Below are 27823 nucleotides of genomic sequence, written 5' to 3'. Positions count from 1 at the left end.
AAGAAGGGTAAAAAAACGTTCAAGAAAAAATGACTTTCCTCGTTTGTTTAATCGAATAAACCGAAACCCATGTCGTCATCGGATTCTTCAGCAGCTTCTTCTTCCTTTTCTTCTTCAGCAGCGTCGCCAGCAGCGGCGGTGGCACCAGAGGCGGCACCAGCACCAACAGCTGGGCCAGCATTGTGGAAACCAGACAAGATTTGTTTCAAGTCCTTACCTTCCAAAGCCTTGGCGTAAACATCGGCCCAAACCTAATTTAAATATAAATCTTAACAAGCCTCGCGGTGAGTCTTGTTTTTCGTTACGTTTGTTAGTAAAATAGGATCCTTAGAAAAGTTCGTAAAGTCCGACTTGTGCTTTCCGTTTATTGATACATATTGGTTGGAGAATGTGATGTAGATAGATTTTTTTCGAGTCATCTTATTATAGTTCCTTGCACATTACTATCCTCGTCCGTTTGAAAGGATACACCCTATGGGATACTCCTGTTTTTGCTATTCAGAATTCATCACACACTTTTTGTTTAGAACTGGTTCGTTCTTCAATCTTTCTTTCGTAGTCACACACAGTGGAATTGTCTTGTACTTGTACATACGTTGTCGACATTGGCACCAGCAGCCTTGGTGATAGCCAATAGGTTGTCGGAGGTGACTTCCAAACCGGCATCGGCTAGGATGAAAGCAGCAAAGGAGATGATAGAGTCAGACATTTTTTCTTAGTTGTTTGATTTTTCTATTTATTTAAAGCCAACTAAAATCGAATCTCTTATAAGAAGCTCTTAATATGACAAAGGGGTTTAATGGATTCAATATCAATTGCTTACTTGGCCTTACATTGAAAACCAGTTTTACCAACCGCCAACGGGAAGCTCCAGTTTCAGTTACAGGATTCCCATTTCGCGCGGACGCAAAGTTTGAATTCCAAAAAACTCCTTTTCAAGATTAGAAATAAAGCGGTATAGATGTACGGAGTTATTGCAGAGAATATGTATGGGTCCACAAGGACGTCTCTTATACGTAAGGAGACAGTGCTCTTCCTACCACTGACGTGGTATTCCTTGATTGAGATGTATATTTTATAGAAGAAGCAGATCTAAAAGTACTATATAGTGGCGTCGACTTTTATCTCTCATGTTTTAGTTTTGGCAGGCATCCTTCTTTCTACGTAGATGATTTGTTTTTGGAACCATCAGTCCCAGTAGTGATTATCAATCACTTTGAAAGGTTGTTAATCTTGTTTTCTAAATTTTCTAGTTTTTTCTTGTGCTCTTTCAGCTGTTCCTTTACATGAGCTAGTTGTTCTCTTTCCTGCTGCCTGGCATAGTAATCTTCCTTAGCACGTTCTCTCTTGATGAAGATATCTTGAGGGCCACCGGGGCCGGAACCACCAAGAGGGCCATCTGAATAAAAGCGAGAGGCGACTCTTAAATTTACTGGCAGCTTGGTATGACGAGAAATGCAACGGTTTAACATTGTTTGAGATTGTACCTGATTGAATGGTGGTTCTTCTAGATTTTGACAAGTAATTGCTCCAGTTCAACGACTCCAATTTCCCCCAATATAATATATCTATGGCTGCCCCCTAAAATTTAAAAATGATGCTTCGAATTTCTGACAAATAGAAACAAAGCATTTGGCGTATGTAGTGATTTCAAGTTAGCGGAAATATCTCGTACAATAGCGCAATAGTATCGAGAGCGCTATAAAAAGCAATAGCTGCTTGCCCCCGACCATTTCGTACCTGACCTCAGGTTTGGCCATATCTTCTTCAGTCAAGCGACTTGATCTATCAACAGGGGCTGTTCATTAAGTAACATTAACGTACATAATTATTTTTTGTATTTGCACCTCGCACCTATAGAATATCTAGTATACGCTTGCCTGAACTATGTGTAGTTTATTTCATGTGTTTATTTGGCAACCTTAGCCTTTTTAGATGCATGCCCGTTAGAAAGATCCATATTTTCGTCATCAATACCCTTATTTACCGGTTTCAAAATTGGGGTACCCAATTCGGCATGGAAGTCCTTGATAATGGAATCTACATCATCAATATTTAGCGGTCTCACATCACCCAGCCTCTTGATTTTAGCCGTGACTTCTTTAATCTGATCATCTGTCAAATTCAAGTTCAGTTGGTCAACTCTTGATTTGATGGCGTTCCAACCTGTTAATCTGTTAGCGAAGTGAATATACCTCTTCATACCGAAATCGTGAGGGTCCAGAATCTCGTAGGTAGATGGATTCGCTAGAATGGCCTTGGCATGGATACCAGCTTTATGAGTGAATGCACAGAACCCGGTAATAGGGTTGTTGAATGGGATATTGACCTCCACGGCGTCTGCCACCAGATTTTCGATGTCTCTGATCTTGTGCAGCTTGTACTTGGATTTAACATAGTCTGGTGCGGCAACGATCATTCTTGCCATTAGACCACCGAGAGGAGTGATACCGTTTCTTTCACCAATGCCCAGTACACTAACGTCGATCAATCTAGCACCACCTTCCAAGGCTGTGTAAGCGTTCGCGATGGCGCAACCGGTATCGTTATGGAAATGACACTCGACGTCACAGTGGACAACACTTTTCAAAGTTCTGACAAGTTCATACACTTGTCTTGGGTTAGCACAACCCACGGTATCGGCAATACCGACTCTATTTACACCGATCTTGTCAACAGTTTTGTAGATGTTCAAAAGGTCAACCAGGTCACTTCTGAAGGAGTCTTCAGAAGAGAATCTAATTTCGATGCCCTTGGATTTGACAAATTCAATAACTTCCACAGCACTTTTGGCAATGTAGTTCATGTCCTTACCGTGGGAATACTGTCTCAGAAACTTGGAGGTACCGATGACCACATCGACACCGTCGACACCAGTCTGTACGGCAACTCTGGCATCGTCCATATGACAACGGATATGGGTTAGAATTTTGGCCTTCAAGCCTAGTTTACAGATGGCCTCACAGTCCTTTCTGGACTGTTCAGATGCCACGGGTGAAGTCAACTCGATGTAGTCCACACCAAAATCATCCAAAGCCCTGGCGATTTCAATCTTCTTTTCGGTATCGAAGAATGCGTTGGCAAATTGTTCACCTTCTCTCAAGGTTGAATCAATCAGTTGAAAATTCTTAACATTGGAAAGGTAATCCGCAGGATTTGGACCGTATGGGTTGCTAGTGGTTGGGGCAGTAGTCGATTCAGTGACACTTTGAAATTCGTTATTTCCAGACATGATTTGCTAAGGTGTACAGTTACTTAGGTAGTTGATGCACTCTGAAGATATAGGAAGTAAGAAGCACTATAAGAGCAAAAAAATAGACAAGTAATGAGGGCTGCTATATATATAGAAGACTGTACGCAAGGGTAAATAAGCGCAGGCCCAAGATTGCTCATTCGCAGTAAACTAGAACCACACATAATTACAATGATCAGCTTGCTGTTGGCATTCGACTGTGTAAAGTGACTAATTCTTGCCATTCTTTCACGTCGGGCAATGCGCGACGTGACTTCTGCGCGAATTTCTCAGTGCAAGTGCTGCTGACAACTATTTTCCAGCGGAATTTCAACTCTGCCACTGACTGACTCTCCTCGCCCGATCATCTCCAGCCTGGTGTTCTCGCTATTAGGGAAAGGATGTCACTGGCAGAACAAGAGCTCCCTGTAACTATGCTGCCACGAACTTCAGTGAGGCAGGACCTATCATAGACCAGTTTCATGTACACGGCATAACATATACATACAGCTATATATATATATGTAATTTGTGCTAGTTTGTTTTGCTTACTTGGGTCGCGATATACGCTTGCCAGGCGCTACGGTTATTAGGCGAGGTACGCGTAGGATTCCCCATCGTCTCCTCTTTGCAAATATCCCTTTTGGATTAAGCTGTCGATGGCTCTCTTGATCATGGAGACCTTTGCGTTGAATCTCTGGTGCGATTGAGCAATGCATTCGTTGACGAGAGTTGTGTGCGGTAAATTTCTCTTGGCTTTCATTATCCTCACAATACATGCTTCCAAGAAGATTTGTCGTTCCGTATTTAATTCCTTTTCGATTCTTTCATCCTCTGTCAAGCGTTTGTTTCCTAACTTACTACCGTGATTATCGTGCCCCCCACCTGATAGTGATTGCAAGATATCGTTCTTAACACCACTGGCAAAGTTTATATTCGTTTTTAGTGCTTTATACGGGCGTGATATCTTGAATTGAGTTTCTGATTTTACGAGCGCATCTAGCCCTGGCGGAACCTGTTGAATCAACTTGAATTTAATGAATGGTATCATTGCCGCCGCGATATGCTGGATATTCAAATTTGTGCTCTCTTGGATACTTTCTAATGTCAAGACATCAGCATCGTTATATAAGAGTAATATCGCCATTTGGAACAATGTTACGGTGAAGTTAAATGGTGCCCTACCTGGTTTTCCGATGTCAGCCTTTAACTCACCACGACATAATGGCCATAACCACTTCAAAACTCTACCATTGTGCTTTTGGCTGTATGACTCCTTTAATTTTTCATGGGATGACGCTAACTCCTTGGGCAGCTTAAATTCTACTTCTTGGTATGAGAATGGCCACATATTTTCTGCCAGTACAAATGGCTGTAAATCTGGATATTTAGATTTAGAATAATCAGGCTCATTCCTCAAATTAACTGCAAAATCTTCCTCCAAAATCTTCGAAAGTCTAATATCTTGAAACATTTTGGTTATCTTACCAGTGTATTCCATACTATTCGCTGCCTGTAGTCTTTGAATAATGTTTTCTTCGTCTTCAGCTGATGTAGAAGTGCCATGGATTAGCCGCTTGGCAAAAAGTCTTCTATAATGAGTTTCAAAAGCGTCTTTGTCGGTCAAATACTTGAATATCGTTATAATATCTTCATCTGACATGTCGCTTGCCACTTCGGGTTTGGTGGCCTTCTTTAATAGCATGTCACTGTATTTAGCGAGCATCTCAGACGTCTTTGAAGTAGCGCTTTTTGGAGATCCTGCAGGTAACGCGAACTCGTTGATGTTGATGAAAGCGCCGCACGCATTATCTAATGCCTTAGCTAGAGGTATATCATCAGGAAAACTTTCATTAAAAATGTTGGAGAATATGTCGTGCACTTCCAGTAGCTTCTTGATGTAGTCCTTAGGAGAAAGTGGATGCGCGTTCATAAGAGCCAATTTTTTTGGATATGCGTTTTCGTTTTTCATGACGTTCTGTTTATGCATGGCTAATAGACTCGAAATTTCATTCTCCCCAGTATTTTTAACATAGTTTTCAAAAACTGTAGCCATTTTTGGAATTAATGTAAAGTCTCTGCGTATAAGTTCATAGAGGGAAGTGATTTTTTCGACATCCCTTGCGTCGAGAAGGACAACGAACTCATTTTCCAATTTTTCAATATGGCCTGTGATCAAGACCTTGTTCAGCGCTATAGAAAGTGGCTTTTTAGTATGATCATCCCAGTATATTGTCATCGCCTTTTCCTCACGTTTAATGATTTCATGTGCTTCGAAAATATACTCAGTTACCGAATGTCTTTCTAAATAATCGTTTGTATATTGCGTGTAATACTCTTGCGTTTTGTTTAAAAACGGTTTCTCAAAAACTTGAATATAAACGTTTAGATTTAACTTTTTCAGATCTTGTGGGTCAATGCCGAGTGCAACTAAGGATTTTATTGCAGTGCTAATATTGCTTCTTTGAATAATATGTCCTTCTCTTTCCGAAGTAATCTGTTCCAGTAATTCGTTAACCAGAATACCATTATTTGGATCAAACATAACTTCTTTCCATGTCATTAAGCATAAAGTGTTTACATCGAAAATATGTCTTTTACCATCACTTCTTTCCTTTTGAACCCAATATCTATTCATATAGTCGAAGGCGTGGTTTAAAAATATGGCACCAATCGTAAATCTTTTCCAACGCTTTACGTAAAACTGTAAAAAAGTCTCCGAATCAGTTTTCTTGAAATTCGAAATGTAGTTCTTTAAATAATTCTTCAATTTTTCGTAAATTTCACTACCAACTAAAATTGTTGACTGACCCGTTCTACTGTCAGTACTAAAATGACCGGACGAACGTGATTTGTTCACACAATAGTTATAGATCGCGGTATAAACTTCCATATACATGGCTGGAGAAAGAATCTTGTACACTCTCTTAGAGGTCGATGATTGGTTTTTTTCATTTCCTAAGATTTGATTGATTCCTGGTTCTATAAAGTTCCAAGTGGCCTCCAAATCATCTGATCTAGGAAGAGTTTCAGACATGCCGTGTTGCTTGTGTTGTTCTTCTTCTTTGCCTAATTTGTATGTATTAATCCTTTCAAGACCCAAAAATGTATTCTTCTTTATTCTTAAGTGTGATCAATGCCAAATTGCTAAAAGAATAGGTCAATGAGTTAAAATATGGTTAATAGTGAAAGGGGTGCACAGAAGTTGAAAGATGCGGACGAAAAAGCCTAGTGAGAAAAAAGACAGTACAGAAGAGCAGGGATATGAATCAATTGGTTTTCAAAATAGAGTCTAGCCGGAATACTTTCTCAATGCCCTAGCTATCTTGAAGGACCTGTATTTTGCCACATTTCACCCCATACATGTTTATCAAACATCGAAATGAAAAAGGGCCTTGAAACGGCAAAAAGGAAAAGGAAATGAATATCTGTTCGGGTAAGCTTTATTATTTCAAATTAAGACCTATGTAATTCTACTTGCAAAATTAGCGAATAAACGCCATGACAAAGGAAGTGTTTATTAAGTCAGAAATATACAATGCATATTGTGGTCAAAGATGGTATTGAAGTTTTTTCTTCTGTTCTTTTTGGGCTCAGTTCCGATTGGTGATTGAACTAACTTTTTCCACCACTCTGACAATACTGATGGAGAAAGTAATCACCCACATAAACAATGCAACGAAGAGAAAGGCAGACAGGGCCTCCTGTTTTCTACAGATACGCGGTATTTTCGGGTATCCGTATGTACTTCCATTTGACCTGCGAATTGAAGTACATACCCATTCTTTATCAAAACGGGTATTGAATGCTAATGCCAAATTAGCACTTGAAAAAATTATGAAAAGTAAATCCAATAAAATTAGCTTCAATTTGCTTACTGGATTTCTCAACCCAACAGGTTTACCGGCAAATTCATCATGAGCAATATAAATAATATATGCAATCGCTATCGCATTAACGCAGATAGCCATTATAGTGCTTGGTTGCTGTCCGATTCTACTTTCATTGATGGTATTATTTGATCTCGAGTTTTGGAAAATCTTGATTGCTAAAGCAAGTGAAACGCACGACAGAATACCCGTGAGGATTCTTAAGCCTAAGATCAAGTATTGGTTGTCGAGCAGTAATGACGTCATGGGAGGCCTCCATTGTTGCAACTTTCTTTGTTTTAATCGCCGCCACTTTTCTCTCTCTTTATTCAGCTCATTTACCCAATCCGACTTGTAGCTTTTGTTATGCGCCGAGTCGGGCGATTCTGGACTGTTCTTCTTCTTATCGCTGTAATAAAATTCCTTCACTTTTTCAATATACTGTAACCATTCTTTCCTCTCCTCCGTGGTCTTGAATTCTAAGTTAACGCCTATCTCAGAATGTAGCACATCCTCCAAGCGCTCTTCACCGCCCCATTCACTGGACATATCGCCCAGGATTTCTCTTCGAGCTGCATTTTTGGATGAGGTCGAGGATGCTAGAGAATAGTTATCGTGGGCCGATGGTTTTAGAATATGGCTGTGATTATCGTTTTGGTCTTTGGTGTATGCAGAATGACAGCCGATTTCAGATGCAAATTGGCCCCACTTGAATTCCTTAGGAAAACTCTTATCATCACTAACATTTCCATCAACAGGACCCTTACCATGGAGTCTTAGTTTATCAAACTGCGCCTCGAGCACGTATGGAGGCACTGTGGTCGGTACAAACGTGTAAGTGTTTAACTTGGGATAATCCAGTGGCGAACCATCGCTGCGCTTAGGAATACGTATCTTGGCATTTCGTAATGACTCCAGTGAACCTGAGCCTCTCACAGTCTCGTTTTTCTCCAGATCCAAATTCGAGTCGATATGGTTTTGGTCTGTAATCCTAGAAGATGTCGCTGACGACGTATTTGAATATACTTCTTTGCTGGAATGAGTATCTTCCATTAAAATTGTCAATGTATGTAAAAAATACCATTCACGTCCCTCCTCAGCAATGTCACAGTCCTATTTAGCAACCAAGGTGTTCTAGATTAGTGCAAAGAAAGTTCTAGGTTTTTGGTTCACTCGAGAACGTTGTCGTGCCGGTTGAAATGTAAACACCTCTTCCCCTCCTCCAACACTTCGTATATTTCCATTTTTCCCTTACTTGGCATTCATCGTTCACAATGCTGCGATAATACAAGGACTACTTTATCACCCGTACCTCTGCAGAACTTCTTCACCCGTACCTTTCTCTGTTTATTCACGACTAAGTTTTAATAAGGGATCGACAAAAAAATGTCCGCCCGACCCCTTATGTCAAAGGCAAAAGCAGAATATTCCGCCCACGGTATTTTCGCCCATTTACCCGTCATTGTCCGTAACGCTTCCCAGCTTGCCGGGGAAGTTTATATATATGGAGACCAAATCAGTGTCGTACTTTTAGTTTAGACCCAACACTCTATATTGATACCGTTTACCTCATTTCCCTTTTTCACTCTCTCTACTTTTTAATATCTTCTATTTCGTTTGTACTGTCAATTTTTGGTTCATTCTCAAGATAGCTATATCGACTTAATTCCAAATGAGAGCTAAGTGGAGAAAGAAGAGAACTAGAAGACTTAAGAGAAAGAGACGGAAGGTGAGAGCCAGATCCAAATAAGCGGATTGCGAGTGAATATTTAAGTACAGGTCAAACAAGATTGATTTCTGCGTACTTTTCCCTCTTATAAAATTCCTAGATTGGACCGTCATTCTTTCGAAAATATGATTTTGTTGAGAATATTTTGAACGGAGATCAACTTTATATCTATTAATTTAATATTACATAGTTTCCTATCAATAAAATAAAATGAATCATCATTTTTTGATTGCGGTTTAGCCTGCCGATTTTAGTGGCACTTATTACTACTTTGAGGTACTGTTCCATTACCCTTAAGTTACATCTGGAATATCGCCTGCGTACGAAACGATGAAAAAGGTAAGTTTTAAGGATGAAACCAAAGTGAAAAAATGAAAGAAAAATGAAATATTTGCTATCGGGGTGCCGGTAATGAATCTGGGATTGCGTGTGGAAAGTTACCAGCTGATTTAATTGGTTATTAGATATTATTAAGGACCCTTTTCTGGATAACCTTAGTTCTCATAATCCTTCCTATAGCAGTTTTTTTTCAACTTCAGGTCCCCTCTGTCACAGCGTTCTCGGAATAAAGAAAATCATTAAATCCGACTTCGTACTTTCATCTATTTTTGAGACACGCATACTCCAATTGCTTCAAAGTTTGTATTGAATCATTGTTGTGGACTCCGGTATCAGCCAATTTTTCTCTAATATCTCAGAAGTACACCTTTTGAATTGTTCTTTTTCTCGCCCCCTTCCCCTAGTTTTCGTTACCTGGCCAATAATAACGTAACTGCATTATAAACACAATTCTGTAGGACTATTATCCAATTCTAAAATTGTTAATTTATCCTCTTGCATTTTCTGAAAAAAGGAAAGAGAAGAAGAAAAAAAACAAGTTGTTTTACCCCTATTTACAAATAGCCGAAAAGAAAGATATAAACCATTGCATATAACCAATAAACAAAAAGAAAATGGATACAGATTTAGATGTACCCATGCAAGATGCTGTCACTGAACAGTTGACTCCCACAATATCTGAAGACATGGACCTCAACAACAATTCAATAAATGATAATGAAGAGGAGTTTTCAATTGAGGACTTAAAACCAGGCTCCTCGGGAATAGCAGACCACAAGTCATCAAAACCACTAGAACTAACCAACACAAACATAAACCAGCTCGACCAATGGATTGAGCACCTCAGCAAATGCGAGCCGTTGTCAGAAGACGACGTGGCCCGACTATGTAAGATGGCAGTGGATGTTTTGCAGTTCGAGGAAAACGTCAAGCCAATCAATGTGCCCGTGACAATTTGCGGTGACGTACACGGTCAATTCCATGATTTATTAGAACTATTCAAAATCGGTGGTCCTTGCCCCGACACTAATTACCTTTTCATGGGCGATTACGTGGATAGAGGATATTATTCCGTCGAGACTGTGTCCTACTTAGTCGCCATGAAAGTCAGATATCCGCATAGAATCACTATACTGAGGGGGAACCACGAATCGAGGCAAATCACCCAGGTATACGGGTTTTATGACGAATGTTTGAGGAAATACGGCAGTGCGAATGTGTGGAAAATGTTCACCGATTTATTCGACTACTTCCCCATTACAGCTTTAGTAGATAACAAAGTTTTCTGTTTGCATGGAGGTCTTTCGCCCATGATAGAGACCATAGATCAGGTTAGAGAATTGAACAGAATACAGGAAGTACCTCACGAAGGTCCGATGTGCGACCTCCTATGGTCCGATCCTGATGATAGAGGCGGATGGGGAATTAGTCCCAGAGGTGCAGGCTTCACCTTTGGACAAGATGTTAGCGAGCAATTCAATCATACCAACGATTTATCACTAATAGCAAGAGCTCACCAACTGGTCATGGAAGGCTACGCTTGGTCTCATCAGCAAAACGTGGTCACTATCTTCAGTGCTCCGAATTACTGTTATAGATGTGGTAATCAAGCGGCCATCATGGAAGTGGATGAAAATCATAATAGGCAGTTCTTGCAATACGACCCATCCGTGAGACCTGGTGAACCCTCCGTCAGTAGAAAGACTCCAGATTACTTTTTATGAGTATGTATACATGCATATATATAGATATATATATATATATATTCGCTTTTCTCTTTCACCATCTTCATAGTTACTTAGATATCGAGCCGAAAATAAACCGCAAACAGATCAACTAGATATTCCCCTCCCTTGCCATGCCTTAAAGTTATCAATCGTTACGGGGCCTTTTTTTTTTTTTCAACGCTTCAATCATTCTGAGCATTGCTCCGGGTGAAACAGTTCTCTAACGCGATCGTTTAATTCTCGCAATAGATCAGCGAAATAATATAAAGATTGGTTGATAACTGTTAGCATTTATGAATCTGTTCTTGCTGCCTTCTCCTATTTACAGATACGAATAACTTGAATATTCAACTTTTTAGGTGTAAAAATACTTGCATAATGGCCGAAGAAACTACTGATTTTAGTCAATTCGAAGAAGATAGAAACAATGATCAATACAAAGTTTCAGCCAAAAAAACTGTTGATGAATATAAAAACTTGGATGCCGAAGACGAATCTTTAGCTAAGTGGAAAGAATCCCTTGGATTAAGTTCAGACGTATTACCTTTGGAATTTCCAGGTGACAAAAGGAAAGTGGTTGTTCAGAGAATTCAACTTTTAGTCAATACGGAGCCGAATCCCATTACATTTGATCTTACCAACGAAAAGACTATCAAAGAATTGGCATCCAAAAGATACAAAATCAAAGAGAACTCAATTTATAAGCTTAGAATTGTTTTCAAAGTTCAACATGAAATCATCACGGGGTTACGATATGTGCAATATATTAAGAAAGCGGGCATTGCTGTCGACAAGATAGATGACCATTTGGGATCGTATGCACCTAATACTAAGACGAAACCGTTCTATGAGGTAGAGCTACCGGAAAGTGAAGCTCCTAGTGGGTTCTTGGCTAGAGGTAACTACAGCGCCGTATCAAGATTCATTGATGACGATAAAACTAATCATTTGACTTTGAATTGGGGAGTCGAAATTGTCAAGAAATAGTTGACCGCTGGAACGAAAATATAGATAAAGCTTGTATACAAGGGCATGCCTGTATTTATTTAAAGGAATATGACTAATCCTGCATGCTTTTGTCGCTATTCCGGATCGAAGTAAGGGGGTAAGGCTCTTGTGCAGTTGATTCCATAACACCCATGGTAAATAAATATTTAATACAGTATGCTGATTCAGCTAACGTATCACTAATAAAATAAATTGCCGTATGGGGTTCTTAAAAAATACAAATTAAACTATATCCAAAAATATCAAATATTAAAATGATAATGTAACAAAAAAACTAAGCCTTGATAGCGTACTTTCTTTGTGGGAAAGCGATTTGTTTCTTTTTTTGCTTTTCAGTGACTTGGGAAGCTTCGAATTTGGTCAAAGCTCTTCTCAAAGCTCTGGTCTTCTTGGCTCTCAAGTCCTTTGGTTGGTACTTCTTACCCTTGTATAATTGTCTGACAGCTTCTCTTTGTTGTTGGTTGATGATGGTCAAGACACAAGCAATGCTCTTTCTGACAGTCTTGATCTTTGGCAAGGATGGTTTGGACAACTTTTGGACCTTCAAGTCAGCCAATTCCTTCTTCAAGTCAACCAATTGGGAAGCCAATTGTTCCTTGGATTTGGTTCTTAGTTCGTAAGCTTTAACGCCGGCCTGTCAATAATAGAAGAGAAAAATGATAATATTTCATCACTTGTTAGTAAAACTATTCGTTGTCCTTGTATAAGTTGAATATTCGAGTTTTAGATCTTCCATGCTTGGACGGTAAGTAATATTTATCGTTCTCTGTCTCAAAATAGATAGACTGCAAATGTTTTAATACCTTCAGTAGTCCCTAATGAATGGTGTACTGCGCCAATTCCTCCTAGTCTCTAATATTCTGCATTAACCTAGAGGACATTTGGTAAACAAGGTCATGATATCTAGTAGGCATTTCCGCGCAAGGCATAGCATGATCACCTTGTAGGTTTCTTTCGTTTTCATGATAACTTTTCTGGTGAAGGTAGAAGATACGCATCAGTCGAAAAACACGATATATTATGTTGTACTTTCATATGTTCATCTTTACATACCATTTTTAGTCGTTTTGGTTACTATGTGTTCTCACTATACTAAGCAAATCTTCATAAAAGAGACGTGAATAGTTTTTCAATATATGCCTATCTCGTAAGATACTGTAGCTGCTATTTACCCTCATCTTCAAGAGAATTTCACAATCTTACGTGAAAAAAGCAAAAGAAAGCTGTAAATGTTTGGGTGTTGGGAGCTCGTGAAAAATCCACAATATGCTGGGTTTGAGTCTGTCTTTGTGCGTTCAAAAGAATCCAAACATGCTGAAAATGCTACAGATGTACGGGTTCAAAACAGGCTTTCTTTTCTGTAGTCACTATCTAACATCCGCTAAATTTCATCATGTCATTACGAGTATCGAATGCTCTTCTGCGGTAATAAACTCTTAGTAGATATGTTCAGTGCATTTTCATTATCCTATCTTATACAACTATACATTGGTTAATATCTTTAACAATTATAAAAATAAAAACAATCTAGAAACAAAACATACGCGGTCCGCATGACTTAATTTACTATACAGATTTAGATCAGGATTGGTTCTTCAAGTTGTTGCTCAACCATTCCAGACCTTCGTACAACCCCTCACCCGAAGTAGCACAGGTGGACTGGATGAACCATGGACGGTTTCTGATGGAGTGTAAACCTAATTTTTCGGTGATTTCAGCGGCTGACATAGCTTCTGGCAAATCTTGCTTGTTGGCGAAAACCAACCAGACGGCATTTCTCAGTTCATCTTCGTTCAACATTCTTTGCATGACTTCTCTAGCTTCGCCAATACGCGATCTATCGTTGGAATCGATAACGAAAATAACACCCTCAGTGTTTCTGTAGTAGTGTCTCCATAAAGATCTAATTCTGTCTTGTCCACCGACATCCCAAACAGTGAATGAAATGTTCTTATATTGGACAGTTTCAACATTGAAACCGATTGTTGGAATAGTTGTGATGACTTCACCCAACTTCAGCTTGTACAAGACGGTGGTTTTACCTGCACCATCTAGACCCACCATAAGAATACGCATTTCCTTGTTACCAAAAAGGTTACTGAACAACTTGGAGGCGAACAAACCCATTTTTCTTTACGAAATCTTCTTTTTTTACTTTTTTTTTCTACACTTATTGATTGGTCAATGTTAGTAACTATTGCTCAAAATAGACAAGGATATGATGTTAGAAGCACTTCTGCAAAGATCTTCCTTTGACCACGTATCTTGACTACTTATCTTCATTCAAAAAATATCAGGGCCGTACCACATGACTCCCCACAAATAGGGAATCAAGGCCATATAGAGGATTTAGAAAATGGTTTGCCAGGTCAAATAAAGGGGGACACTTCAAATCTCGCCTTTTAATGAAGGTAAGAGCAGAGTGCATCTTTCAGCACGCATTCTATCGCATAGTGTCTCAGTGCTGTTGCCTATCTTTCCCAATGAAAACTTGTTACATACAAAGTGACTGCCTTGTCGTTAGTCTATTTCAACCTGAGTCTGTGTAAAAAATCTTCTTCAGGATTCAACCCCTTTTCGTAGATGAAATAAGAATAACTAAAATAGTCCAACCGATAAGCCAACATTTATGCACATATTCGATCTCCTGTAAGGGTATGTGTACCAACCAAAGGAGTAGGTAGAAGGATCGAACAACAACCGTCCGCATCAAGAACCCGCTAGTTCAGTCAGAGACACCATCTAGCTAACGTACTAAATGATATTTAGTGTACAGGGTAATACTGACATATGTATATATGTCAGTATGGCACTGCTAAACTACTTGACATATATCTTCTGCGATAACAAGTATTACTGAAGAAAAAATCGGGATCTAATGCAACTCGTTGGTATGTAACGAATATATTGTCTATAGTTCTTTTTTGTTTTTTATTAAGTCTATCATGTTGGAATGTTAAAAAACTCAAAAGTGCATATACAAGAATAATTTATAAAACAGTTTGTAAGACCTTAAAAGGTCATAAGATGCTAAAGATTGTGATTTGGCGGGGTGTATTGACTGTGCTTGCTAGCAAGATCACTCGTCCAATTAGATGATGTTCTTGCATTGCTATTGTGGGATTGAGATAAAGCCGTATCGTTGCTTGTAGTGGATGGACTGTTGATTAGTTGAGCCATATATGTGCTGACGCTGTTGTCGCCGTTTTCCTCGGAGTTGCTATTGCCATTGGAAGAGTCATCTTCTTGGTAGAATTCGTCTGTAGAATCAGAAATGATAGATGGGGGGCCTCTGTTATATGTATTCAGACCGAGACCATTCCCCAAGTCCACGTAATTCATCGACGGGCATTCCACAGGTTTGAGTTCCATGGACGTCAGAGGGACGGCATTGGTAGCGTCTACTAGGGCGCTATTTTCTTTGTTCGCCACGATGACACGATCCTTCGATAGTAGCAGATCTTGCAAGAATTTTTCAACATTGGATGAACTATTGTTATCGATAGCGGTATCTTCCGCAACTGGACTGATGTTGTCTTCTAGTTTGCCAGCGTTCTTGATGTTGGTTTTGATTTCTATTTGTTGCGAAATAGGAAGCGCCACGCATCTTTTTCTCAACTTTTCATTCCATTTGCTGGAAGTGACACTATTCGGTGCCTTCCTGAATAATTCATCGATCTCTTCCAAGGTTAACCCTCTTGTTTCATACACAGCGAAATAAACAACGATAACGGCCACAACGTTTAGACCACCCCAAATGAAAAAAATCTTGGGTCCTATGGAAGACGTATGTGATCCAACGTCAACAATATACGGTGTAATCAGAGCGCAAATGAAATTGACCAGCCAATTTGAAGCAGCACATATGGCAGCACACTTTGATCTGACACCTAGTGGGTACAATTCAGCAGATACTACCCATACGACACCCCCCCATGTGGCCGAAAATGCGGCAATGAAAAGGCAGATAAATGCAATCATAACTTTACTTGCTACAACGGTTTTGCCTTCTGAAACACCAACAATGGCAATAACCAAATTCGCTACAGCCATTATGCAACCTCCAGCAAGAAGTACCGGTCTCCTACCTATTCGATCCACTAAATACATGCCAGGTATACTGAAGGCAACATTGACAGCATAGCTGATAAAGGAGACCAAGTAGGAACTGTCCACTCCTGTGTTGTTGAAAAAATTAACTCCGTAATAGAATATGAAATTTATGCCTGAAGCTTGTTGGAAAGCCTGAATGGCAATACCGGTGAATATTCGCAAAACCTGTTTGGGCCTATTTTCACTTGTCTTGAAACAATCCAAAAGCGTTGAGGGACCAAACGACGCCTCATAATCGTAAGTGGCCTTGATTTCCACTAGCTCTTCTAAAAGTCTCGGATCTTCAATCGGAAGGCCTCTTAAAAAGGACAGCGACTTGGCAGCTTTATTAAGCTCATCTTTCAGGACATAATATCGTGGGCTCTCTGGAAGAAAAATCATACCCACAGCTAGAACACTAGACCAAACATATTGTAAACCAATGGGTATTCTATATGAGGAAGGTCCATTTTTAGAGTGAGTGCCTTGCGACACCGCACTGGACACAAGTAACCCGATAGTAATTGCCCACTGATAACTGGAAATGATGGCCCCTCTAAGATTTTTCTGTGCAGCTTCAGCTTGATATAGGGGTACGACCGCAGAAATTATCCCGATCCCAATACCGGAAATGACTCTTCCGACTATTAATAGCACCAAGCCACCAGATGCAACTTGTAAAGAGTTTCCTATGGAAAAAATGATGGCAGTGCTGAACATGATTGTGGGTTTCCTACCATATGAATCCGAGATATAGGGAGCGATCAACGCACCGAAGAATGTCCCCAAGGAAAGAAACGATACAAGTATGGCTATTTGGTTGGTGGTGAAATTTGAATGGTTTGGAGCAATGTATGTTTTAACATACGGCATATCGGTGATGCTGTTGATTAGCCCAGTATCATATCCAAACAAAAACCCTCCCACGGCAACAAATATACCGACCAAAACGGACATCACGTTCGATCGCAGCGGCAGCGGTTGTGACAGTAGGATGGACGTAGTCTCTACTGCTCCATCGCCTGCAGGCTCATTGCTCGCGTAAGATATTCGGTATGCATTAGGATCATCGCACATCAGTATTGATTTTGCCTCTGTATCATTGGGAGACTCTATGTAAGAGTCGTGGCGTGGGACATTATCATCGATGGCACACTCAACACCCTGGCGGTGGCAGGAGTCGCTTCCGGGCTGCTCGAGATGAGTGTTTTCCTCTCTCTGTCGCAGGCAGTCTTGATTATCGTTCATACAAGTAAAATTCGAGATATTTTCATATATATAGAGTTTCTGTGCTGTCGGTTTTTTTTAGATTATAAATGCTACTTCTGATCTACTTTTTAATTTCACAGGTGAGGTTCTTATGGTTTAGCAAAGGACAAATATTGAAATAGCGGGCGTGATAAAAAAAAAGCAGAACTCTATTGTTTTGAGGCTCGTTATTTATGAAAGGGGCCCGATGAGGCGTTTAATTCCGTTCCGTGTATTTATTTCACTTTTCAAGGTGGGAGGAAAAGCTAAAAGAACCTTTCACCGCTGGTAATCACCGTTGAGTTGATAATGTAATAATGGGGTTTTTTTATGGTAAGTTTTTGCCCTTTGCGGTAAGTTTCACACTTTTTCGCATAAGAACCGATTAAATTCTCCGTTCGATCCCCCAGCGGGAAAGATGTCAGATAAGAAATGGCGGAGATTACTGCAGAAAAATCGGAATGGCTCTGCTAAGCAATGCAGTTGAGAAGTTGTGTCATCATAACTAGCGTCGATCCAGCAGAAGAGTGCCATTGTTACCAGAAGAATATACTCGATGCGCTAGCATGGCTCTGTTATTGGGCGAACTTTAGCCATGCTATGCATCTACATATATATCTGGCTGGACGCGATTCGTGGCTATTGTCAAATAGGTACTTGATTGAATAATTAATGGACCTACACCACCGCTTCACAACCGAGAGCGTTACTCCGATCGGTTTTTGTTTTTATATTTTGTTTCTTCATCTAAGCATCTTGAGAAGTTTTGAAAAATTATATGAGAGTACTAAATAAATTATAAATAGTTCACAGCCTATGCGTCCTGTTTTGTTCAAATGATCTCTTTCTTTGCTGATTCAGGAAGAACTATAAAAAAAAGGGAAAAAATCAGTCTATAGCGGGAAAATGAACTTATTAGTCTACTTTATAGGGACGGCATTTATCCGCTGCACGAGAGCAATACCTTCCTTCTCAAGTACATGCTGTTTTCCCCATAAAGCTGTTATCCATGACATCCTTTGCTATTGTGGCTTCATATAATGCAGACTCATGGCGGAGCAAAAGGAGGGCGGCGCCATTAAAAAATGACGCTTTAGTTTCGCGATTTTTCAACTAGCTGAATCATATGCATCGTATCCTGAGAAAGGATTGGCAGCGGACATACATACCCATAGGCATATGCACACCATTCCAATACAAAATCCACTGAGAGATGAAGACAAGTAAGAAAGTATCCAAGAGAAGAAACCTGAAAAGCCTTCATGGTGCCTTAAAAGGGCTATTGAAAGAATCCAGTAAGAAAAGTGAGGCCAAAATACGAAAGCAATGTGGTTACGGACCTGTTTCCGAATTGCATACCCCAGCTCCTGAAAAACATAAAGGGTCGAGGAAGAGCAATGAAATCGTGCGACCAGTTGCCGAGAGAAACGGCCACGTATACATAATGTCCAAGGAAAATCAGGTCATCCCCAAGTTAACCGACGATGAAGTCATGGAGCGCCACAAGCGGGCGGACGAAAACATGAAGGAAGTGTGGTCTAACATAATAAGCAAATACGAGTCCATTGAAGACCAAGGCGACCTCGTAGACCTGAAAACAGGCGAGATCATTGAAGACAACGGACATATCAAGAAACTGACGGTCAACAGCACCACCAAAGACAAAAGAACAAGATACACAAGTGTACTTAGGGACATTATCGACATTAGCGACGAGGAAGATGAAGGTAGAGAGGATGATTATACCATATGGGCTGATGACCGCAAGGAAAGCGATTCAGATGCGGATGCTGAAGATGGCAACGAAGATGAAGAAGACGAGAAAGGAATAGACGCAGATTTCAAGCAGTACGAAGCCAAACTCTCAAAAAGAATACTACGAGACTAAAAACTATCTCAAAAGTCTCCTATTTGACCGCACCATATATATGTATATAAGAAACCGAGCAGTAGGGTACCCGGATAAATTTCAGAGGCGATTAAAAAGGACATCACTAGAAACGACATACGTTTTTGAATATTTTTCCTTTTTTTTTTTCAATTTCGACCGTCGGTTCTCCTTAGTTTATTCAGTGGCAACCAATGAACAAACAAGACGAGCGTTCAACACTATTGGCAACTTTGGGTTATCTTTTGCAGTACGACAAGAACATTAATTGCTCTCACGGAGGTAACATAAGAACACCAACTTGTTCATAAACTGAAGTCATATTTGTGTTGTTCTGATCGACTCTCTTTGTCAATCTTCCATTTTTTTTTATTCCTTTCATTTTTTCCCACCCAAATTTGAACAGGATTGATATAAACGAATACATAACTCTCCAAAGTCATCATTTGTTTATATTTGCTTTACTGCATAAGTTTTCTCAGCGAATCTTCCGATCGAACTTCAAGGAAAAACTAAACAACTGTATTATAAGAGGCTTTTTTCCATTTCAGATTTACCTTGAAATATATTACTCTCAAGTATTATCTAGTACAGATTTTCGGCCAAATTTGAAAAAAATCTGTTGACAACAACAACAACAACAACAGCAATAATAGTTATAAAATAACTTCAACTAGGCACCCAGAAATACCTACCTTTCTTATCCTTTCTTTTCTCATCAACCAAAACTTAAAAAAAAATTCTATTTTTTCGAAGAAGGAAGCTGAATCATAATAATAATTATAATAATAACATCACATTCTAAGATATACATCCATCATGGTAGGACAGCAATATTCCAGTGCCCCACTGCGTACAGTAAAAGAGGTCCAGTTTGGTCTTTTTTCGCCCGAAGAAGTTAGAGCGATAAGTGTAGCTAAAATTAGATTCCCGGAAACAATGGATGAAACTCAAACAAGAGCTAAAATTGGCGGGTTGAACGATCCTAGATTAGGCTCTATTGACCGTAACTTAAAATGTCAAACTTGCCAAGAAGGTATGAACGAGTGTCCTGGTCATTTTGGTCATATCGATCTGGCCAAACCTGTTTTTCATGTTGGTTTCATTGCTAAAATCAAGAAACTTTGTGAATGTGTCTGTATGCACTGTGGTAAACTATTACTCGATGAACATAATGAATTAATGAGACAAGCCTTGGCAATTAAGGACAGCAAGAAGAGATTCGCTGCAATTTGGACTTTATGTAAAACTAAAATGGTTTGCGAAACAGACGTTCCTTCAGAAAATGATCCTACTCAACTTGTTTCAAGAGGGGGTTGTGGTAACACGCAACCCACGGTTCGTAAGGATGGGTTGAAACTGGTTGGTAGTTGGAAAAAAGATAGAGCTTCAGGAGATGCTGATGAGCCAGAATTAAGAGTCTTGAGCACGGAAGAAATCTTGAATATATTTAAACATATCTCGGTGGAGGATTTCACTAGTTTGGGTTTTAACGAAGTCTTTTCTCGTCCGGAATGGATGATTCTGACGTGTCTTCCTGTCCCACCACCACCAGTTCGTCCATCTATTTCCTTTAATGAATCCCAAAGAGGTGAGGATGATTTGACGTTTAAATTGGCTGACATTTTGAAGGCGAATATTAGTTTGGAAACATTAGAGCATAATGGTGCTCCTCATCATGCCATTGAAGAGGCAGAAAGTTTATTACAGTTTCATGTTGCCACCTACATGGATAATGATATTGCTGGTCAACCACAAGCTCTACAAAAGTCCGGCCGTCCCGTTAAGTCGATTCGTGCTCGTTTGAAGGGTAAGGAAGGTCGTATTAGGGGTAATTTAATGGGTAAGCGTGTAGACTTCTCAGCAAGAACAGTTATTTCTGGTGACCCTAATTTGGAATTAGATCAAGTCGGTGTTCCAAAATCTATTGCCAAGACTTTGACATATCCAGAAGTCGTTACTCCTTATAATATAGATCGTCTAACGCAACTTGTTCGAAATGGGCCAAATGAGCATCCTGGTGCCAAATACGTCATTCGTGATAGCGGGGATCGTATAGATTTAAGATATAGCAAAAGAGCTGGTGATATACAACTACAGTACGGTTGGAAAGTGGAGCGTCACATCATGGATAATGATCCAGTTTTGTTCAACCGTCAGCCTTCGCTGCATAAAATGTCTATGATGGCTCACAGAGTGATAGTTATCCCATATTCTACATTCAGATTGAATTTGTCCGTCACTTCTCCATATAATGCCGATTTTGATGGTGACGAAATGAATCTTCACGTTCCTCAATCTGAGGAGACGAGGGCTGAACTGTCTCAACTATGCGCTGTTCCTTTACAAATCGTGTCGCCACAGTCTAACAAACCTTGTATGGGTATTGTGCAAGATACTTTATGTGGTATTCGAAAATTAACATTAAGAGATACATTTATAGAACTTGACCAAGTTTTGAATATGCTGTATTGGGTTCCGGATTGGGATGGTGTTATTCCCACGCCTGCAATTATCAAACCCAAACCTTTGTGGTCAGGTAAACAAGTCTTATCCGCGGCCATTCCAAGTGGTATTCATTTGCAACGTTTCGATGAAGGTACAACTTTGCTTTCTCCAAAGGATAATGGTATGCTTATCATCGATGGTCAAATTGTATTTGGTGTCGTTGAAAAGAAAACCGTTGGTTCGTCCAATGGCGGTTTAATTCATGTCGTTACTAGGGAAAAGGGACCCCAAGTCTGTGCTAAACTATTTGGTAATATACAGAAAGTTGTTAACTTTTGGTTGTTACATAATGGTTTCTCAACAGGTATTGGGGATACCATAGCTGATGGGCCAACAATGAGAGAAATTACAGAAACAATTGCAGAAGCTAAAAAGAAGGTTTTTGATGTCACAAAGGAAGCTCAGGCAAACTTATTGACTGCTAAACATGGTATGACCCTCCGTGAATCGTTTGAAGATAATGTTGTTCGGTTCTTAAATGAAGCAAGAGATAAAGCAGGTCGTTTAGCTGAAGTTAATTTAAAGGATTTAAACAATGTGAAACAAATGGTTATGGCAGGTTCCAAGGGTTCATTCATTAATATCGCGCAAATGTCAGCTTGTGTAGGGCAGCAGTCTGTTGAAGGTAAACGTATTGCTTTTGGGTTCGTTGATCGTACCTTACCACATTTTTCTAAGGATGACTATTCTCCAGAGTCTAAAGGTTTCGTTGAAAATTCATATTTGAGAGGTTTGACCCCACAAGAGTTTTTTTTCCATGCAATGGGTGGTCGTGAAGGTCTTATCGATACTGCTGTTAAAACAGCTGAAACAGGTTATATTCAACGTCGTTTAGTCAAAGCTTTAGAAGATATCATGGTCCATTACGATAACACCACAAGAAATTCGTTGGGTAACGTTATTCAGTTTATTTATGGTGAAGATGGTATGGATGCTGCACACATTGAAAAACAATCACTGGATACGATTGGTGGTTCTGACAAAGCCTTCGAAAAGAGATACAGAATTGACTTATTGAATCCAGAACACATCCTGGATCCTTCACTATTAGAATCTGGATCTGAAATCCTAGGTGATCTGAAACTTCAAGTCTTACTGGACGAAGAGTACAAACAATTAGTGAAAGACCGTAAGTTTTTAAGAGAAGTTTTTGTCGATGGTGAAGCAAACTGGCCAATGCCCGTCAATATAAGACGTATTATTCAAAATGCTCAACAAACTTTCCACATCGATCATACAAGACCATCCGATCTAACAATCAAAGAAATTGTTATTGGTGTGAAAGATTTACAGGAAAACCTACTGGTGTTACGTGGGAAGAATGAAATCATACAAAATGCTCAACAGGATGCAGTTACCTTATTCTGTTGCTTGTTCCGTTCCCGTTTGGCCACTCGCAGAATCTTACAAGAATATAGACTAACAAAGCAGGCATTCGAATGGGTTTTAAGTAATATCGAAGCACAATTTCTCCGTTCGGTTGTTCACCCTGGTGAAATGGTTGGGGTTCTTGCAGCTCAATCCATCGGTGAACCAGCTACACAAATGACACTTAATACTTTCCATTTTGCCGGTGTTGCTTCCAAGAAAGTTACCTCTGGTGTTCCACGTTTAAAGGAAATCTTAAACGTTGCCAAAAACATGAAAACTCCTTCTTTAACTGTTTACTTAGAACCTGGCCATGCTGCCGATCAAGAACAGGCAAAGCTAATTAGATCTGCCATTGAACATACTACTTTAAAGAGTGTAACTATTGCTTCAGAGATCTATTATGATCCTGATCCACGTTCCACAGTTATTCCTGAAGATGAAGAGATTATTCAACTTCATTTCTCTCTGCTAGATGACGAAGCCGAACAATCTTTTGACCAACAATCACCTTGGTTGTTGCGTTTGGAATTAGATCGTGCGGCAATGAACGATAAAGATCTAACTATGGGGCAAGTTGGTGAAAGAATCAAGCAAACTTTCAAAAACGATCTTTTTGTTATCTGGTCTGAGGATAATGATGAAAAATTGATTATTCGTTGTCGTGTAGTTCGTCCTAAGTCACTAGACGCTGAAACTGAAGCTGAAGAAGATCATATGTTGAAGAAAATCGAGAACACTATGCTGGAAAACATTACATTACGTGGTGTTGAAAACATTGAGCGTGTTGTGATGATGAAATACGACCGTAAAGTGCCAAGCCCAACTGGTGAATACGTTAAGGAACCTGAATGGGTGTTAGAAACAGATGGTGTTAACTTATCTGAAGTTATGACCGTTCCTGGTATCGACCCAACTAGGATATACACTAACTCGTTTATCGATATTATGGAAGTTTTGGGTATTGAAGCTGGTCGTGCAGCCTTGTATAAGGAAGTTTACAATGTTATTGCTTCTGATGGTTCGTATGTCAACTACCGTCATATGGCCTTACTAGTTGATGTTATGACGACTCAGGGTGGTTTAACTTCTGTTACTCGTCATGGTTTCAACAGATCGAATACTGGTGCCTTGATGAGATGTTCATTCGAAGAAACCGTCGAAATCTTGTTTGAAGCGGGTGCCTCTGCCGAATTAGATGATTGTCGCGGTGTTTCCGAAAATGTTATACTTGGTCAAATGGCTCCAATCGGTACCGGTGCATTTGATGTGATGATTGATGAAGAATCATTGGTCAAATACATGCCAGAACAAAAAATCACTGAGATTGGAGATGGACAAGATGGTGGTGCCACTCCATACAGCAATGAAAGCGGTTTGGTCAATGCCGATCTTGATGTTAAGGATGAATTGATGTTTTCACCTCTGGTCGATTCTGGTTCAAACGATGCTATGGCTGGAGGATTCACAGCTTACGGCGGTGCTGATTATGGTGAAGCAACATCTCCATTTGGAGCCTATGGTGAAGCACCTACATCTCCCGGATTTGGAGTCTCTTCACCGGGTTTCTCTCCAACTTCCCCAACATACTCTCCTACCTCTCCAGCATACTCCCCCACATCACCATCATATTCCCCTACATCACCTAGTTACAGCCCCACATCTCCATCATACTCGCCAACATCTCCATCTTACTCACCAACATCTCCATCTTACTCACCAACATCACCATCTTATTCACCAACATCACCATCTTATTCACCAACATCACCATCGTTCTCTCCCACATCACCTAGTTACAGCCCCACATCTCCGTCTTATTCACCTACATCTCCATCATACTCCCCTACGTCACCAAGCTATAGCCCAACGTCCCCTAGCTATAGTCCAACATCGCCAGCCTATTCACCAACATCACCAAGCTATAGTCCTACATCTCCTTCGTACTCTCCAACGTCCCCATCTTACTCCCCAACATCTCCTTCCTACTCTCCCACTTCTCCCAACTATAGCCCTACTTCACCTTCTTATTCCCCAACATCTCCAGGCTATAGTCCAGGATCTCCTGCATATTCTCCAAAGCAAGACGAACAAAAGCATAATGAAAATGAAAATTCCAAATGATAATATATCATTCTTACGTATTTGACGTTATTACATTATATATAATTTCTCAAATAGTATTTCTAGTTTATTTTGTATCATAGTAAAAACACATACCAATTACTATTGCTCTTTACATTAGGAGCATAGAACTGATTGATTAGATCTATACAATAGACAATGAAGAAATAAACCGGGCTGATAAAATCAAGAAAACTATATGTATTAAGCAAGCTTTAAGTCTAATTTTCATACTCCAGGCGGTAAAATTGTCATTTAAACTTGAACTTTTTTAGCAATTAAACTTTTGAAGATATCAAATGTATTACCATCGGGCTGTAGACTGTAAACGTTTCCCGTGAATTGGGTAGAGCTACCGCTTACCAATTCCTTTGCAATCAATAAACCATAGTCCTCAGTGATACCGGTAATCATGGCTTTCGTATTTCCGTGATCTGTCAATGTGACAATTTGGTTACTGTGTAACCACAAATCATAGTAACTTGGCAAGATTACCGCAGCCCCGTAATTAATAAATTGTTTCAATATGACCTCGAGATTATTCATATAGAGAGCCTGCAGCTTTTCTACCCTTATTGATGGCAATAAATCAAGGTTCAATTGTTGGCGTTCCTCGTTCAAGATGTCAATCCAAGTTTGTAATGAAGTCGTAGGCCCGTCGCTCGTCAAATTTATACCACAACCAAGTAATAAACAGTATTTGTTGTTTATGAAGTGAGTGTTGACCAGTAAACCTGAAATCTTGAGGTAAGCAGGCTCGACATCACCTAGAGGAAGCTTTGTGTGTTCAAATCCAGTATTAACTAGTTTTAAATTTTTACACTTATAATACCTAGGACTGAGGGCGTAGAGGTCGTTAGGCCATTTAATCCTAACAGGAATATCCGAAAACCCAGGTGCATAGGATAGTATGGCTTTACAATAGGCAAGCATGGAAAGATATTGGACAAAAACGACAGATACATTTCTATTAGTTACTGGTGATTGAAGTGGCATTGTTACTACTGCCGTCGACGCACAAACACCTTTAGGATTAATCCAAGTATTCCCACCCCTCCCACGGCCAGAGACTTGAATTGTACCCACGTGCAGTAAGGTGTTTTCAGGGACTAAATCCAATAAGCTTTTATTATTATTCAATATGGTACTCGTTGACGTAACAACTTCCCCATATAGAAGTAAAGAACCTAATGTGTTTTGTGCATTCAAGTTCCTGAAGTACTCTTTCATATCAAAATTGGGTACATATTGAGACGGAGGAGTATCCTCATTTTCAGCGGGAAATACTAGTGCCTTAGGAACCTCATCTGGTTCTTTATGAAGTAAAGACGTGCTGGCCGCATTGTAAGAGGCCCTGTAACCCTTATAAAATTGAAAAGAGTCACTTTCGGCATCCAATTCTAAGCACCCCTCAGCATCATTTGCACGTGCGCCATGATGCAGCAAATTGTCCTCCATCTCCTGTAAATACTTTTTCTTACCTGGGGCGCTAGCTATAAACAGTGGGGTTAAATTTGGGGCCCTAACATAATTGAAGTCATTATTACAATTCAATCCAGTCTTGGTAAGGATTGTTCTCATGAATTTTAATCTATCGGTTTCCTGAGCTTTCAACCTCTCAACAACAGTTTCAAGAAAGTGTTTATCTGTGGATTTTTTCATGAAACGAACATTGAACTCGGGATGGGGACCAGTCAATAAAACCTTTCCTCTTCCAACGTTACATAACACTACAGCGGCTGGATTCTCACTTTGACCTTTGCCTGAATCAGAAGAAGGAACATCAGGGTGATCCGTGTAGGTTGCCAGGATCTCGACATTGTCAAACTTGTCTGCATCAACAAAAACGGCTCCTCCGTTGAAGTACGTCGAGAACTGCGATCCATCAGGAAGATCTAATCCTACCGCACGTGCACCAGCTTCACTATTATACTGAAATCCACTGTATGCAGGTCCCCTGCTCGTTGATGGAAAGAAACGTAAATCTCTGCTTCCTGTTACCTCCATCGTTGGGTCACCTTGAGCGAATTCAACACGACTACTGCCGAAATAACCTCCTGCACAAAATCCAATGAAGACACCACCTTGCTTGCTGACAAACTGTTTCAATCGAGGAATAATGGGCTGGCAAGCTTGAACATACGGAAGATCTGCACCACCTGGGAACACCACAGCTGAGGTCTTTGACATCCATGGCTCTGTCTGCAATACTTTGACATTGACCGTACTCACAGCATAATAAGGTTCCAAAAAGTCACGTAAACTTTCCACCGCGTGCTTAACTGATCCCGGCGTAGTTCCCGGCCCATTGTAGACCAATACATTCATTCTGCTTGACTTCGAACTGAAATGATATGAACGTTCAAATGCCTTCTTTATCGATACTCCAAACCTGTAATAACCGGTAGAAGACTTACACTTGTTATACACCAGCAAATTTCGGAAGAAATATAATACAACGTAAAGAAAAACTGAGAAAGGGGAAAAGCAAAGCAAATATACACTTATATATGCGTTTGATCAATACTTCAGCAAAGGGAACTATTTCAGTAAGTGAGCAGATTTCTGTAGCTCCGCATTATCTTTTACTAGATGTTGAAGCATTATCCTTAGAGTCAACAAATCACTGTGACATTTCGAATCATAGCGCGGTGACTATTTCCGAGGCTGTAGCATGAAAAAGTTCGATTC

General features: G+C 39.9%; 13 protein-coding genes across 13 annotated transcripts, besides 1 other annotated feature; 4 read left to right on the top strand and 9 right to left on the bottom strand.

Annotated features, from left to right (window-relative positions):
• Positions 1-47: 47 nt before the first annotated feature.
• Positions 48-709, bottom strand: RPP1B (ribosomal protein P1 beta; the record flags this gene model as incomplete). Its single annotated transcript, XM_056232255.1, has 2 exons — positions 48-251; positions 596-709. 2 exons carry the CDS (start codon positions 707-709, stop codon positions 48-50), a joined length of 318 nt encoding a protein of 105 aa, XP_056086552.1.
• A 502-nt stretch (positions 710-1211) lies between these two features.
• STF1 (ATPase-binding protein) lies at positions 1212-1472 on the bottom strand (the record flags this gene model as incomplete). The annotated part of the gene is made up of 1 exon (XM_056232254.1): positions 1212-1472. One exon carries the CDS (start codon positions 1470-1472, stop codon positions 1212-1214), a length of 261 nt encoding a protein of 86 aa, XP_056086551.1.
• Positions 1473-1909: 437 nt separating this feature from the next.
• Positions 1910-3232, bottom strand: LYS21 (homocitrate synthase LYS21; the record flags this gene model as incomplete). The annotated part of the gene is made up of 1 exon (XM_056232253.1): positions 1910-3232. One exon carries the CDS (start codon positions 3230-3232, stop codon positions 1910-1912), a length of 1323 nt encoding a protein of 440 aa, XP_056086550.1.
• Positions 3233-3821: 589 nt separating this feature from the next.
• CDC53 (cullin CDC53) lies at positions 3822-6269 on the bottom strand (the record flags this gene model as incomplete). The annotated part of the gene is made up of 1 exon (XM_056232252.1): positions 3822-6269. One exon carries the CDS (start codon positions 6267-6269, stop codon positions 3822-3824), a length of 2448 nt encoding a protein of 815 aa, XP_056086549.1.
• A 556-nt stretch (positions 6270-6825) lies between these two features.
• On the bottom strand, positions 6826-8154 carry SRF1 (phospholipase D regulator; the record flags this gene model as incomplete). The annotated part of the gene is made up of 1 exon (XM_056232250.1): positions 6826-8154. The coding sequence occupies one exon, from the start codon at positions 8152-8154 to the stop codon at positions 6826-6828; it is 1329 nt and encodes a 442-aa protein (XP_056086548.1).
• Positions 8155-8773: 619 nt separating this feature from the next.
• Positions 8774-8851: a sequence feature (Short protein (SKDI_04G1110, CAI4057377.1) was converted to a misc_feature.).
• Positions 8852-9783: 932 nt separating this feature from the next.
• On the top strand, positions 9784-10893 carry PPH21 (phosphoprotein phosphatase 2A catalytic subunit PPH21; the record flags this gene model as incomplete). Its single annotated transcript, XM_056232249.1, has 1 exon — positions 9784-10893. The coding sequence occupies one exon, from the start codon at positions 9784-9786 to the stop codon at positions 10891-10893; it is 1110 nt and encodes a 369-aa protein (XP_056086547.1).
• Positions 10894-11274: 381 nt separating this feature from the next.
• Positions 11275-11883, top strand: RDI1 (Rdi1p; the record flags this gene model as incomplete). The annotated part of the gene is made up of 1 exon (XM_056232248.1): positions 11275-11883. One exon carries the CDS (start codon positions 11275-11277, stop codon positions 11881-11883), a length of 609 nt encoding a protein of 202 aa, XP_056086546.1.
• A 295-nt stretch (positions 11884-12178) lies between these two features.
• On the bottom strand, positions 12179-12960 carry RPL35B (60S ribosomal protein uL29; the record flags this gene model as incomplete). Its single annotated transcript, XM_056232247.1, has 2 exons — positions 12179-12538; positions 12958-12960. The coding sequence occupies 2 exons, from the start codon at positions 12958-12960 to the stop codon at positions 12179-12181; spliced, it is 363 nt and encodes a 120-aa protein (XP_056086545.1).
• Positions 12961-13485: 525 nt separating this feature from the next.
• Positions 13486-14031, bottom strand: ARF2 (Arf family GTPase ARF2; the record flags this gene model as incomplete). Its single annotated transcript, XM_056232246.1, has 1 exon — positions 13486-14031. One exon carries the CDS (start codon positions 14029-14031, stop codon positions 13486-13488), a length of 546 nt encoding a protein of 181 aa, XP_056086544.1.
• A 903-nt stretch (positions 14032-14934) lies between these two features.
• Positions 14935-17244, bottom strand: RGT2 (glucose sensor; the record flags this gene model as incomplete). Its single annotated transcript, XM_056232245.1, has 1 exon — positions 14935-17244. The coding sequence occupies one exon, from the start codon at positions 17242-17244 to the stop codon at positions 14935-14937; it is 2310 nt and encodes a 769-aa protein (XP_056086543.1).
• Positions 17245-18457: 1213 nt separating this feature from the next.
• Positions 18458-19132, top strand: SCM3 (Scm3p; the record flags this gene model as incomplete). Its single annotated transcript, XM_056232244.1, has 1 exon — positions 18458-19132. One exon carries the CDS (start codon positions 18458-18460, stop codon positions 19130-19132), a length of 675 nt encoding a protein of 224 aa, XP_056086542.1.
• Positions 19133-19951: 819 nt separating this feature from the next.
• Positions 19952-25132, top strand: RPO21 (DNA-directed RNA polymerase II subunit RPB1; the record flags this gene model as incomplete). The annotated part of the gene is made up of 1 exon (XM_056232243.1): positions 19952-25132. The coding sequence occupies one exon, from the start codon at positions 19952-19954 to the stop codon at positions 25130-25132; it is 5181 nt and encodes a 1726-aa protein (XP_056086541.1).
• A 255-nt stretch (positions 25133-25387) lies between these two features.
• On the bottom strand, positions 25388-27460 carry BPL1 (biotin--[acetyl-CoA-carboxylase] ligase BPL1; the record flags this gene model as incomplete). Its single annotated transcript, XM_056232242.1, has 1 exon — positions 25388-27460. The coding sequence occupies one exon, from the start codon at positions 27458-27460 to the stop codon at positions 25388-25390; it is 2073 nt and encodes a 690-aa protein (XP_056086540.1).
• Between the last annotated feature and the right edge of the window lie 363 nt (positions 27461-27823).

This window comes from Saccharomyces kudriavzevii (assembly GCF_947243775.1).
Source record: "Saccharomyces kudriavzevii IFO 1802 strain IFO1802 genome assembly, chromosome: 4".
Classification (NCBI taxonomy): Eukaryota; Fungi; Ascomycota; class Saccharomycetes; order Saccharomycetales; family Saccharomycetaceae; genus Saccharomyces; species Saccharomyces kudriavzevii.
This window is presented reverse-complemented; position numbering and strand designations above follow the sequence as displayed.